General features: G+C 36.8%; 1 protein-coding gene across 1 annotated transcript in view; it reads left to right on the forward strand.

The window, feature by feature from the left end:
- PPP4R3A (protein phosphatase 4 regulatory subunit 3A) overlaps nt 1-15,282 on the forward strand; it is a 46,004-nt gene that overhangs the window by 26,522 nt on the left and 4,200 nt on the right. The window contains exons 5-12 of the mRNA XM_074148506.1: nt 5,021-5,098; nt 5,192-5,308; nt 5,798-5,914; nt 8,078-8,209; nt 8,302-8,404; nt 9,629-9,787; nt 11,053-11,222; nt 13,050-13,192. Of these exons, the coding sequence (XP_074004607.1) occupies nt 5,021-5,098; nt 5,192-5,308; nt 5,798-5,914; nt 8,078-8,209; nt 8,302-8,404; nt 9,629-9,787; nt 11,053-11,222; nt 13,050-13,192 (1,019 nt within the window). The remainder of the gene's footprint in view (nt 1-5,020; nt 5,099-5,191; nt 5,309-5,797; nt 5,915-8,077; nt 8,210-8,301; nt 8,405-9,628; nt 9,788-11,052; nt 11,223-13,049; nt 13,193-15,282) is intronic.

A 15,282-nucleotide genomic window follows, 5' to 3' on the forward strand; every position in this document is an offset into this window, starting at 1 on the left:
TACAAGGTCATTAAAGGTCACTGACATTTAAGGGCAGTTTTTCAATTATAATTAGTGAATTCTGTAAATAAGAATATGCTGTTTCTTAAGAATTCTGGCTTTATTAGGAGAGATTTTGGACATATTTTTTTTAATTTAAAAAAAAAAAAAGATACAAATTCTGTAGTTGTGGAAGATACCAGCTTCCATTATTTTGCTTTCTTTGGTAGGTAAATAACTCTTACCCATTCTGTGGTAAAACAAAAAACAGAGAATGAATCACCTTTGGCACTTACGGTTCTGAACTGTATTCCTCCTGCCTACTTCATAAACGTTAGCTTTCCCATGATCTTTATAGAAACACTTACACTGATGGGCTTTTCTGAGAAATGGAGGTTAGTTTATTTGTGGTTTAATTGTCCAAGATCTGTCATTTTAAGTAACTGTGTCAAGATCTCACTAAACTAGATACTGTTGGTCATGGTGGATAGTAAACCCATGATACCAGTATTTCCAGTCTACAGAATTAACTGCTGTGGAAACCTACTCAATTACAGGTTTTATGATTCGCTGTACGTAAGATACGAAAGACGTATATAATATTTTTTTCCAATTTCAGCCCCTCCTAATATGCTCTTACTGCTTGGGGTCCAGCCTGTTCTAGTCTTGAGATGTCATAGCCACCAAGAAACCTTGCTGAAACATGGAGTTCACCAAGTTTTGAGAGTGGGGGTGGGACAGGTAAGTGGTGTTTCTTACTTTATATGACGCTCTTTTGCAATTTAAAAATATATACTAATGTTCACACTGGAGGCCACCAGTTCTTTCCCTTTGTGTTATTAACTAGTTCTTAAAAAAACAAAAACTTGCAAAACTGCGCCATAGAGTGAGCAAACACTGTTTCCTTTTGTTCTCTCCCCCCTTTCTCGTTGGCGTGTTCTTTTTGCCAGCAAGATCCGGCGGTGTTTTTATCTTCCAGAATACAGAATATTGTTAGGATTACTTTTGAGTCCATGCATTTCAACTTCAGAGTCTTTCACTTTCAGGGAAGTGGAGAGTGAAAGGGTAAAATTGGACATAGGTTAAAATAATTTATGTGCCTGATAGAGCAGTGATCATTACTGTACTGGTAAATCAGGTTTTTCACATACAGAAATCATATTACTCATAGTCCCTATCTCCCTTTTTAATAACTAAAGAATTGTAGGCGTTTAGGTACATCTTTATTTTACTGGATTTATATATAACTGGTTTTAATTTTGAAATTTAATTTTGAAAGTGGTTTTACAGGTAGTTACTTATTCTTAACAAAACCCTGCGGATGTAAATGTAATTATCTGTAGTTGTTTTAGAGGAAGAATTGTTTCAGCGCATGTTGGCAGTTTTCCCCAAGTGTATTAGGATTGGGACGTCTTCTGCCAGTCTGCCGTTTCGCAGTAGCTGGCTCAGGAATAACTCTGGAGATTTACTTTCAGCAAAATTTACCTTGCAATAAAGTGTAGAAAGATGGCACTTTCTGGGGGGGGAATGACTTAGTGAAAGAAGTTTGCAAGTGGTGCATGCTAGTGATTTCTGATATTAACTTCTTTATTGTATAAAATTATTTTCAATGTGCATGGAAACTCCAAATGTGATTAGCTGGGTTCCGCTGCTGTTTCGGCATGTTGTCTCAAGTGGAAGTAGCTTATTGATAACAGATGAAGGCATGTATGGGAATGCAGGCTGAGATAGAGGAGACTGAAATGTTATAACTACGAAGTCTTCTGGTGTGGTAGCAGGAAGGAATGTATGTTTGAAGCTGTGATTCTCTTGTTTGCTGGTAACATTTTATGAAAAAGCTTTCACTTTCCAGGCTGAAATATTATTTCTGACTAAAATGAATGTGGAAGTGGAAAAGAGGATGGAAAGTGTACTCTTTTTCCAGCTTAGGTGTCACTGAGTTTCTTGGATGTTTTTTTGAGAAATATTGAGGGATATTTTTTGTCATTTATCTGTAACCACAGACATGAAGTATCTGATAACTGAAAGTTAATTATATTTGAGAGGCCTGCTTTTGAAGAATGCTTTTTTAAGTGCCTTTTGGGAGGAGGAGGACTGCTTTGAAAGAAGAATCACAAATGTAAATAATGTCTTTTTTTTTGTGATCTTACTTTGTCTGTGGTTTTCTTGTTTTTAAGGTCATAAATGATGGAGTGAGTAGAACTTTGAAAGGTATTAAATCCTAGGAGCATCTACTTATATCTTGCAAAAGCATAAATGAATATATTAATGTTTGGTATATGCATAGTTTAAGTATTGCATGTTTAATAATTTCTTTGCATGGAAAAAATAGCTAGATTCTACATTTACCCAGTAAACTTATTGTTTGCAGTTTTGTTTTCTTGGAAAACAGTTGTGACCGTCACAGCTTCTAAGATACATCCACATGGGTTTTGAAACTTGTTTGCATGAAGAGGCCAGATACTACAAAGAATTACGCATTTACGCTGGGTTCACTTCACAGACATATTTTGGGGGATTTTTGTAAGTTGGAAAAAAGAAAACAAAACGTTTAAGCTTTTGTAATTCTAGCATTCGGTGTTGATGCTTTGTGACTTCTAAAATATGTGAATTCTGCTCTCAGACTCTGCATTTCCATAGATTCTGTTGGTGGTGTTCAGGAATGTATCTTTAGATATGCTGCCCTTTTCAGTAATTTCACAGCTTGAGAAAGAGAATCTTGTATTTAGAACGTTCATTGCAATCACAATTTTTCTATAAATGTGAGAGGATTGGGGTTTTTCCCATCAGTAACAACTTGTCTACCTTTCATTAAGTGTCTGGAATGAGATTGCGCTGAAACGCGTTTCAGGGCTAAGACATAACAGCGAAGTTTGTAATGAGTTGTTTTTATTTTCTTGGAATAACTGCCATTTACTGCATATTATCCATGTAAGGGTAGGATGTTTTGAATCACTCAGATCAATCTTAGTTTGTCTGATTTTAAATAGATCACAGTTGTTCTGAGTCCTAGAGATTTCAGATAATCCCATTCATTTAAAAATACCATGTATTTAACGGAGTTTGGGAGAGGAGATGGTGTGGGAGGATCATCAGTACTATATTTAATACATAATAGTAAAATACTGTATTATAGTATATATGTGGAATGTTGAAAAATGGAACTTCTGCAAGTTCTTCCTGAAACATTAAGTGTCAGCTTTGAAGTCTTAATCACTTCCCAGTGTTTGGAATTCCCCCCTACAAGTCCCAGATGTTTGCAAGCCCAGTTAAGAGGGTAAGTGGGTTGACCTCTGCTGCAGGTGGCCACGTCTTGAGCCGGGCAGGGATGTGGCAGGATCCGGTGAGAGCCCTGCACTGGGTGCCTGCCCAGGCCTTCCCCTGCCTGCCCAGCTCAGCCCCGTGGTGCTGGAGGTGCAGCATCCCCAGCCACCTCTGTCTCTGGGGCTCTGCCCTGGGTCATAAATGAGACCCACGTATCACCAGCAGTGAAGGGTCTCCGCCTCTCCTTTTTGAAATCAAAGGCTTTAATAGTTGTTTTGAACATACTTAACTGTTGAAATCTGAAAGTCAAACTTCACGTTTCCAGTGCTTGATCCTCCAGAGTGAATTTCATTAGAGGCCTTCAAATGAGGCCTCTCCTATCTCTTTTTGTTTTGATTTTGAAGCAGTCACAAAAATAAACCAGAAATTGTGTCCAGAAATCATTCCTTTTCATCATCACTAGACAGTTGGGTCAGGTTAGAGACATGGCACAGCATCAAGCAAAAGGAAACGTGGCGTGTCCTAAATATAGTGTTTACCTTATAGCGTGGTGAAATGTCTAGTAGGGCAGTAGCTCATGCCACACTATTTTGGGTTTATCTGTGTTGTGCAGTGCCAAGTAGAGGTCCTGGATGGGGTTGTTGGCAGTGTTATAGCTGCATTAGCACAGTGTGCTGTTGGAACTGAGGTACTCGTCTTCTCAGCAAGGCTGCAAGGTGAACCTGGGTGAGGTGCCTAGATAATCTGCAATATAAGAAAGTTTATGTGGAGGTATCTGGAGTGCTTTCATGGTTCTGCTTTATGCTGTGTAAACGTAAGCGAGGCAACTTGGGTTTCTAGCCCTGTAGTTTGGGATGGAAGGATGTTGTATGTGGTGCTACTGACTTCACAAGAAACAACACTGGCAGCTTTTTATTCATATGTGATGTACAAGTATCTTTTTAAGCTGTCTTATTACTGTATAATATTAGGGAAAGGATGAGGAAAGGTTTACTTCTGTTTTAATAATCTTCTAGTTGTTAGGAGTGTAACGGTTATGGGAAGCTGAGTATTGCTGCTTCTTTCAGTCTGAATATGTGTTTATAACGTGTTGTCTGCTGTTTGTAGTTTTGCCAAGGTATTGCAGTATAAAAAGTAATGGAATGGGTTTTGATTGCTGCCAGCCAGAATGCCCAATAAATGCTGTATGTTGTAGGAACAGTTACTTTGATTTGGTTTCTAGAATTTACCCTTCTCACAACATCGGGGTGGGGGGGAAGAATCTCACCTCATTCCTGCTAATAGGCAGCTCTCTCTTCATTGTGTCCTTGCTTTATCTCTGCTGCAAAGATCTCATAACATTCCAAAGATCTATGTGTGTGCAGGGCTGAGTGGGAGATCATGTTTATAAATACCCGTGAGCAATTGAAGGAGGAGTATTGTAGTGTGGTTTAGGGGGAGGGGCATGTGACAAGGGGAAGGAAGTTACAGAAGTCACAGACAAAATGATGAGAATGGAAGTAGGAAATAAAACAGCCAAAGGGCAATACAAGATCCATTGTAACTGAGAATGAAGTGGGGGGGGTGTGGAGTGGTGTTGAACATGATAAAAGCTCAAAAACAAGATTCATATTAATTAGTTTAAAAATTGAATTAGAAAGTTGATACCAGTATGATTACAGTACACAAACATGTGTTCTCTTAATTGCAGGAGGCATGGTTTAGAATAACTTTTTATTATACTTGGATGTCTTTTGATATTGTTAAATAAACAAATGGTATTATTTTGCCTTTGTAGGAAGATGAAAAATTTCTGACAGACTTGTTTGCACAACTAACAGATGAAGCCACAGATGAGGAGAAGAGACAGGAATTGGTAAGAAATCTGTAACATACAAATGAAAGGGACAGTTACTACAAAGTGATACGTGCATGATTTTTTAACTAGTATATTATTCCTGTTTTTCAGGTAAATTTCCTGAAAGAGTTTTGTGCATTCTCTCAAACACTGCAACCTCAAAACAGAGATGCGTTTTTCAAAACCTTGTCAAATATGGGCATACTGCCAGCACTAGAAGTCATATTGGTAAGTCAGTTCAATTTTGTTTATGATAATATCTCCAGAGAGGTTTTTTTTAAAAAGTAAGCCAGGCAAACTTCAGTCACGTGGTTTTCTGAATTGTTGGTTCATTTGTCTTATCTTGAGATTCAGAACATTTAAAATATTTTTGTAAAATTTTAAAAGCATTTACAATATGACATTGGTAAGTGCCCTGGCATTCTCACATTTTTGTTTTCTCATTCACTTTCCCATCTTTACATGCTTCTTGGTGTACAATTAAGTAAGAAAATAGGGAAATAGACCAAAGGGCAGGGAAACCATAAAATTTATTTTGCCCACAGTTGTCAAATATACAAAAAAGAGGTTAGAGTCAATTCAGTTTTAGAATACAGTTTTAGTACTAGTTAGGTATGATTTGTAAGTAGGAATTAAAAGCTGTATGCTCTCTGGTTTTCATTCCATTTAAGCCTTTTCTTTTAAGGAAACGTAAATGGTTTTATTTGACTTTTCCAGGGTATGGATGATGCACAAGTACGAAGTGCAGCTACTGATATATTCTCATATTTGGTTGAATACAACCCATCCATGGTACGAGAGTTTGTCATGCAGGAGGCGCAGCAGAATGATGATGTAAGTAGAGGGACCCCAGAAAAGTGTGTGTTGTTTTTTGAAATGACTCTTTTAACAACATGAGCCTGAGTTCCGCAGAATCGCAGAATCACAGAATGATAGAGGTTGGAAGGGACCTCTGGAGATCATCTAGTCCAACCCTGCTGCCAAAGCAGGGTCACCTAGAGCAGGTTGCACAGGAACATGTCCGGGCAGGTTTTGAATGTCTCCAGAGATGGAGACTTCAACACCTCTCTGGGCAGCCTGTTCCAGTGCTCTGCCAGCCTCAAAGTAAAGAAGTTCCTTGTCATGTTTAGATGGAATTTCCTATGTTCAAGTTTGTGCCCGTTACCTCTTGTCCTGTTACTGGGCACCACTGAAGAAAGGCTGGCCCCATCCTCCTGTTGCCCACCCTTTAAGTATTTATAAGCATTGATGAGATCCCCCTTCAGTTTTCTCTTCTCCAGACTAAAAAGGCCCAAGTCCCTCAGCCTTTCGCTGTAAGAGAGATGTTCTATTTCCCTAATCATCTTTGTAGCCCTTTGCTGTACCCTCTCCAGCAGTTCCTTGTCCTTCTTGAACTGTGTCCAGGACTGGACACAGTACTCCAGATGGGGCCTCATCAGGGCAGAGTGGAGGAGGAGGATAAGCTCCCTTGACCTGCTGGCCACAATCTTCTGGTTGCACCCCAGGATGCCATGGGCCTTCTTGGCCACCAGGACTCCCAGGTCTTTTTCCACAGAGCTGCTCTCCAGCAGGTCAGCCCCTATCCTGTAGCAGTGCATGGCGTTATTCCTTCCCCAGTGCAGGACCCTACAGTTGCCCTTGTTGAATTTCATAAGGTTTCTCTCTGTCCATCTCTCCTGTCCAGGTCTCGCACAGCGAGAGTATGGCAGCACAGCCTTCTGGTGTGTCAGCCACCCCCTCCCAGTTTTGTGTCATCAGCAAACTTGCTGAGGCTACACTAGTGAAATACCATGTTTTTAAAAGTTCTGTTAGTCAGGTGAGATGAGCGTTCGCCTGCTTATAGATTCTTGTTCCATTGTGTGTAAAGTAAAACAGGTTACCGTAAATCACCATTTTGATTAACATCAGCTGTCATGCGAGCAAAACAAAATGTTTTTGAACAATGACCTCCTTAAAATGTGAAATACAAATTTCAGTATTGATCTTGGCATGTACACATGTTTCTAATTTACTTGAAAGAAACCTGTGTTCAGTTCATTATCACACACGTTGAAAGTGGAATTATGATCCTAAGTGTTTAAGAACATGTTTTGAGAGATTTTCATTTCCCAGAGATTCTCTGTAGCTGATGAATACAAAATGCTAGCACACAACTAGTAGTAAGAAAGGGGTTTCAAAGCAGTATTCAGTGGAGAAGAAATGTTGTGCTGCCTTTTCCATAGAGGAGATAGTTAATTTTTTTTTCTTGTATCTGCTAAAAACATGCCAGAGAACAGGGAACTGCTCGTGCTGCTACTTGTGTACTGGAAGAAAGGGGCAGCTGGGACAGGGAATATCACTGGTGGTTCCAGCCGCTTGAATCTGATGACTGTCCTCTTTTATGGGGGACAGTGCTAACCAAGCAACCTGAGCGTAGGGATTCCGAAATGTAGATACTATTTTCTATTTTTTATGTGTTATTCTTGTTTTCTGTGAATACACATTGGGGTTATTTTTAGGTGGAAATAATCTCATCAAGTTCAAAAGCATTATAAAGCTTACTGTTGTATGCTTGTGGAAATAAAACTCTTGGTATATATTTAAAGGGAATTACATTAAATTAAAACTTCTGCTTTCTGAAAACGCTTCCAGAAATCAGTTGCATTTTGAGACTGTTAAGTATCTACCTCTGTACATTTTATCTTTTGGTGTTTCAGTTCAGACTAAATTCTGAATTAGATTGTTAAATTCAGAACCATTTTTAGTTGCTTTGAAAGATTCTTCTTCACTGTTTGCCTTCTTACTGTTGAACCACTGACCAGAATGTGTCACTGGCATGTAAAATGAATTTGTTTCTGTTAAGTTTGGAGGGTTTTGTTTGGTAGTTGTTTACATTTTGCAAAATTTTGGTAGAGCACCATTTTTAACCAGGTGGTAATCCTTTTAGAAGATAATTTCAGATTTGGGGCAAAGGAGTAGCACTGGAATTGATTTGTGCTTTTTTTTTCCCCCTGTTAGGATATATTACTCATTAACCTCATTATAGAACACATGATTTGTGACACGGATCCAGAACTTGGAGGGGCAGTGCTACTCATGGGTTTACTTCGTACTTTAGTTGATCCAGAAAACATGCTTGCCACTGCCAATGTAAGTAAATACCTTCAAGTTAAATTACATTTGGTTTTCTAGAGTATTTGGTGATATTTGTTATGTATATAATTTTTTTTTTCATTCTTTAGAAAACAGAAAAGACAGAGTTCTTGGGTTTCTTCTACAAACATTGTATGCATGTTCTGACAGCCCCTTTATTGGCCAATACTACAGAGGACAAGCCTAGCAAAGGTAATGCCACTCTGGATTTTGGGCACATCAGGGCTGTTGAATGTCAGTATTTAAAATAGAATAACTGTTAAAAGACTTTTTCTGTCTTAAAGAGAATCTATGATACATAGTTCAAAAATAAAATGTTGATATCTGAATAATTTCTAAGTATAAAATTCAGCAGAGAGAACTGATAGAAGAAGTGAACTGCATTTGCTGCAGATCTTGCTTCAACAAGAATTTTTAGTAACTCATGGGGCTGTTCAGTTACATAGACTTGTAAACGTGAAAATATTTTTTAAGGTCAGGGGTTACTAGAGAGGGTGAAAAATTGCTTCTGGGAAGGTGTGTATCACAATACTGTGCTGAATTTGAGGGTATTGGTTCTACATCAGACTAAGAAAGCAGAGATCAGTGATGAAGTAACTGTTCTTAATGGCTACTAGCAGCAGTGCTTGTTTATTAATAGTACAACACATCCAAAATGGATGTAAAAGGAGGTACATAAATGATACATAAACGTACTCTAAACTTTTAAATTTATTATATAGATTAGTGAAATTTATCTGTTTTATCTCAGCTGGCTTCCAGATAGATTGGAAGTGAGATTTTTACTATTTAAAATACTTAGGTGCTTTAATGGTCAACAATCTGGCAATATTTTTAAAAAGGTAGCCCTACCTTTTAAAAAAACATTGCAGCTAGCATGTGTTTAATTTATTATCTGTCTACTTAAGATTTGTATGTGCTGATATAATTATATCCTAGAGGTATTAAAAGAGCCTGAGATATTTCTTGCATAGTACTTCTGTTAAAAGGCAGAACAGATCACATTTTTGGTACAAACTTAGTCAAGGCACTGCATATAGGGCAATAATTTATGGTATAGACCTGTGGATGTCATAATGAGATTTGGTTAAATAAGCCTGACCACGTGTTAGTTCTAAGTTCTGTATTCTCTGAACCTTCAAACACTGATTTAAGACAGGCAAAATGCAATTTTTTCTATAGTTAAAGAGGGTTTCCTGCCATATCTGTATAAATAGAAAATACTCAGTCCATAACAAGCTTGTTCAATTTCTATTTTAAAGATTACACATACCCTGCTGCATGTTCCCTAAACGATCTGTTGGAATATACAAGAACTTGGAAACATTTACCAGACTGCAGTTGGATATTTGAAGTTGGCTTCTGAAGGCAATATTCTAGATATGTTTAATTATTTTGGTTTTGTTTTTATTACAGATGATTTTCAGACAGCCCAACTCTTGGCATTAATACTGGAATTGCTAACTTTCTGCGTAGAACATCATACTTATCACATAAAGAACTACATCATTAACAAAGATATCCTGCGAAGGGTACTCGTTCTCATGGCCTCAAAGCACGCTTTCTTGGCATTGTGTAAGTTTCAAAGCTAAAGAATAAACTATGATTTTGTTAATTGTGAAGTGTTACATATCTTCATTCTGCTGAAAGAAAACTGTTCACAGATCATGACAATTTGTGACCTAATACAGAAGTTCTACTATTATACTCTGTGTTTCTCATAACAGTTTATAGATATGTCAGCAAGTATTAGTAAATAATTTTGCATTTATAGATGTCGTTTTTTCTAAAAAGCAGAAGGATTTTTCTGAATCTCAGTGTAGTGGTGAATTGAAAAGATGGTACCTCAATATTGAATATCCCAAGAGAACCATTGTAAGTTTCGTTATTTTTTTAGTAGAAATTATCAGAGGTATTTAATTAGAGATACGGTTATCTGTCTGCATTAAACCGCACAGAAGTTCAGTGTGCTTCTTGAAACTCTGGTAGTTTCTTGACCATGCTCAGCACAGTGGTAGCAAAGCAGCACGACTTCATTCTGGAGGCAAGTAAGAGATTTTTTCCATGATTCCATTGTACACATAGAGGAAAACAAAGCCTAAAGTTGACTGAGCAGTACCATACAATAGGAAGTACCTTTTAAATTTGTAACTGAATCATCTGTGTTTGGTTTTAGAGCCCTTGAATAATCTTGAAAAAAGATGTACACCTAGTTGCTAACCAAAACGTGCTGCCCTATAGCGAGATGATACTCTGCTTTCTGTTTATGCATGCACATTCACGTACTTGTGTACATTTCGGAGTTTCAGAAAGAGCTTTAAACTGGCTGTAAATTAAGTCTTTGCCTTAATATGTGTGTGAAGAAAATGTCATTTACCAATTTTAAAATTAGGTAGTTTGCATCCTAATCAAATAGGACTTAATTAAATGTAATCAAACTTACGTTTGAATAATAAGAATGATAAGCAAATTTCCTAGTTCTTCTACTGAGAAAATATTTTACCTTTATCATAAGTAATTTGAAAAATTGAAAGTACACCTTTATATTAGTAGTAATATAGTTAAACAACAGTACATTATTTCTTCGGTGAGCAGAGGTGGTTTGACTTGTCCACTTATAATGGGGGATTTCTTTATGATAAAACAGATAAGTAATCTTCAGCAGTATAGTCAAGACAAGACTGTTGAGAAGCAGAGAATAGCTGAATGTATTACCTGGTTCTAGTAATGTAATGCTGTATAAGAACTGAGGTTGCAAATTTCCCTAACTAATGCTGAGTAATTTCTGGATTTTTTTTCTTTTAAATTTAAAAATTCCTTTGACGACATTTCTGTTTCAGGTGCCCTTCGTTTCAAGAGAAAGATAATTGGCCTAAAGGATGAATTCTACAACCGTTACATTATGAAAAGTTTTTTGTTTGAACCTGTGGTCAAAGCATTTCTAAATAATGGTTCCCGTTATAATCTGATGAACTCTGCCATAATAGAGATGTTTGAATTTATCAGAGTGGTGAGTACTGTTACATGCTGAAGATAATTACTGTATTGTTTATCCTGTAGTTCAAGAAGACTTTTCTTTTTGCTTGTACCCTAAATTGTGCTATTGTAATGGAACTATATGATGCTGTATTTAAATGAACTTTCCTTTATATCACTGTTACATGTACATGTTCTTTCTTAAGTTCAAACAGTACTGTGACTTGAAAATTAAACGTACTTGATAACGTATTCACAGTACCCAGATTTGCAAAGGCAGCACTAACCAAGTTTCATCGGGCGGATTGGATGGGCTTGTTACAACAAGAATATAATTTGAAACTACTGCTACAAAAACATCAAATTTAGCTGTGCTCTGTAAAGTCAATTCAACAGAATACGGAAACACGCAGAAGAGATATCCGTCTTTCTTGATTTTATTAATGGAACGCTACAAAGTTCCTTTCAGAGGGAATCTCTTAAAATATTCACGCCGTTTAGGCTGTCTGCACAGTACTGTTTCCTCACTGTTGTTTGCATCCAGATTCTGACAAGATGCTGTACAGACTGTAAATGTGTAAGTGGGGCCAAGCTAGGGTGCCGGCAGTCTTGGAGGAGTAAGTGGGTGAGAAAAAAAGGAGGCTTTGTCACTTCTTGAAATCTTCTATGCTGATGACCTCTTTCCTCTTTGGGTTGGGACTCAGTGTAATTCAAGACTCTGATCACCTGGTCATCATGGAAGAGTTGATTTTAAAATGGTTTTGAAGCTATGAAAAAAGTTAATCCATGTAGGTGGCCCTGACTTCTGTGCTGTGGTCTTTCAGTACTCTGTGAGATTGGGTGCTCTTTCTACAGTTCATGCTACAGGGAAATAAATCATCTTTTATTTTCTTACCCTCCTTTTCACATAGATACCCAGATTGCATTTCCAGAATACTTGGTATCTGCAAATACCTTTCTTTCAATTTTTTTTTCATCCAGAGAGAAAATTAAAAACAATGAAAGTGTGCTTTTATTCTTACTGATGTATTACCATTCATAAGAGGTGACCTTTAAGCACATAACCAGAAAGGAAAATAATCAGTGTATTAGGATTTACGTTGCTTTGCTTGTCCTTAGTAGATGGTAATTCAGGTGTTTATTCTGCAGTATATTCCAGGGGCTGTGCAGTGCCTAGAAAGCCTAGCAATGCATTGAAGCAGTTTTTCTGCTGCAGTGTACAAACCTGGGTTAATCTCAGCTGTCTAGAGGGGCTTTGGGCAGCCCCAACGCTGAACTGAAATAGCAGAACAGTTGGGAGGTTTTTTGTAAGGGACCTTGACCAGCACTACATGGCCACAAAGGAAAAACTTGATGTTAGTTTCTGATAGAAAATATCTCCCTTGTTCTCATCCTAAATAAATGCATTGAGTAATTATTTTTACATCAGTAATTTATTTGCAGTGAGGAAAGAAACAATATGAGTGCCAAGTCTGTATATCATAAACATATTTTTAATTGACTGATTAAAACAGATATCAGTTAATCTAGCAATATAAAAATTTGTAAGTTATGGTGGGAAAGACCTTTAGAATTGGTTTTGGTATCATTTTCTGTCAGGGTTTTAGGTTCTGTTCATGTGTTTTGAAGGAGATACTGCTAGAAAATTGCTGCTATTATACCTATTTTGCTAATCGAATATTTGAAGCTCTAGATTTTTAAGTACACTTATATGCATTGTCCTCATTTTTACATAAGCTAATTAATATGATGCTTCCTATGGAATGTTTAAAAATAGTTTCATTTGAGTTACTTTTTATATTGTATTAAATAAATGCGTTTGAATGAAAATAAGTAATTTTATGTTTCTTCATTCCTATAGGAAGATATAAAATCATTAACAGCTCATGTAATTGAAAATTACTGGAAGGCACTGGAAGATGTAGATTATGTGCAGACATTCAAAGGACTGAAACTACGATTTGAGCAACAAAGGGAAAGACAAGATAATCCAAAACTTGACAGGTAAAATACACTAAACGCTCTTACTAGCGTATCAATGCTTTAATTCTATTTTGGGAATATTGGTGGGTTGTTGTGTGACAGTGAAAATGTAAGTAATTTAGATTCCTGCTTGCATCTTGGGTGTTGTTGAATTTACTTGATCAGTAGTGTTATTTCCAGATGTGTTGCTTCAAACTCTTGATCATTTTTCAGCTAACGTAGTAGTTGCTGGACCCCCAGTAATAATGCTACGTTGTCATATCTTAAACTTATATACACTATTGTAATGAGGCTGGAAGCCTATCGAGTATCTGAAGTTCATTTGCTTAAATAACAGATTCCCACTGTTTGATTTGAATGGTTGTTCAGAGAATTACCATTCTGTGGATTTTTCCTTCAGAATTGCACATCAGATTTCCTTTTATTTTAGTTAGTTGTGGGAGTAGATATGTAGATAAGCACTAACAAAATTATTGAGAAATAGAATATACAAAGAAATTTTTAGAAGATGCTTTTTTGTCACTGTTAGATTTGCTGAAGTAAAAAAAAGTCTGATGTAACACACCTTCTGTTTGCCAGAGCAAAAGTTCCCTTCCTTAGTACACAGTTACCCAAAGTTGGAAGGTTAGGGTGTATAAAAATAGGAAGTTTAGGACTTTTTATTGAATTTATTTTTTGTATTTGGTATTACTTTATGTGTAGTTTCATTCAAACAATGCCTGTGTGAATAGATGAGCTACTCTTAAGAATTGTTAGCAAGATCTGTTCTTGTTCTGCTGTCTTGAATTAGTTTGAAAACATATTAAAAAATTAATCCTGATTAGTCATACTAGGATATCTTGAAATTTCAAACTTTTAAGTTATTTCCTGCCACAAGATTTCTTAACCAATATATAAATTTGAGACTTGTACGATTAAAATGAGAGCTTTAAAATGTTGAAACACTTTCAAGAGTATGTGTGGGATTTGCGGTTTTGAGTACTAGTGTTTTACAGGTGAGGTGTTATTATTTGGCTTGTGAAGGCTAAGCTTATCACTTAAACAGCTGCGAAACTCAAGCCTACGATTAATGCGTGTGTTGGAAAGAACACCCAGCCGCTTCCTTCAGCAACGTCCATCCAGTATAGGAAGTACAACATCAGTCCTTTTTTGGCTTAAATTGAGCTAAGTGATTGTGTATAGTTGTGTCGCATGAGTTATTCCAACAAAATGATAGCTTCAAGAGGTCTGTAGCTCAACCAGCCCAGTTTTTATCTTCTTCCTATATGTTATATAGTGTCTGCACAAGCCCTAGCACAGAGCATGTAATTTTTAAGTGAATGCACAGAAATAATAAAATGCAAAAATAACAAGAAACTCTTTATGCATTTTAGCAAAGAATAGTACAGTAAAGAATGTGGCCAAAACTGTTGTTGACATGGGCCACAGAAGTATTCAGAAGAATGCCACTTGAGTAGTAGTTTTGCACTATTATCAGAATTTGAATGTAAATGCAATGTAAAATGATGCAGTACGTATAGATCCAGATGACAGCGTTGGCAAGCAAATTATTCAGAATTAGATTTATTTTTAAAAGTACATTCAGTGTTCTTCTCTTACACCTTGTAATTTCCTAATTTTTCCCTTCTGGCTTTTTCCTGCAGTCAGTAATGCAAGACCTTTTCTCTAAATACAATAAGCTCAGATTGTATTATTAACATTTTGATACCAGTAACAGAGGCTTTATGAAAAATACTAAATTTCAGACTTATATTGTGGCCAGTAAATTCAGTGCTACAGAAAATTGGTCAAGGGTTTCATGCTTTTGTTGGAAATTGACTGTTAGAATCAACACCAAGCAGTGAAAAGAGTGTTTGCAACCTCTCTTCCACTTCTCCCCCTGTTCTTCAGGGTGCACATCACTGTCCTGCTCCTCCAAGGCCGTAGTACTGCTTCTGTGAGAAAAAAGAAAAGGAAGGTGGAGTTGAGATAGACCAACACTAATAGTAGATCAAATGAGGAGGGAGAAGTAGCCAAGGCCCTGAGGAATGGAAAATACTGACACTGACAAAAAATTGTAACAGGTGGATGTGGCAGAAAGAGAGAACTTTTTAATGTGTCTATTTTAAATA

The sequence above is a fragment of the Numenius arquata genome, chromosome 6 (assembly GCF_964106895.1).
Source record: "Numenius arquata chromosome 6, bNumArq3.hap1.1, whole genome shotgun sequence".
Classification (NCBI taxonomy): Eukaryota; Metazoa; Chordata; class Aves; order Charadriiformes; family Scolopacidae; genus Numenius; species Numenius arquata.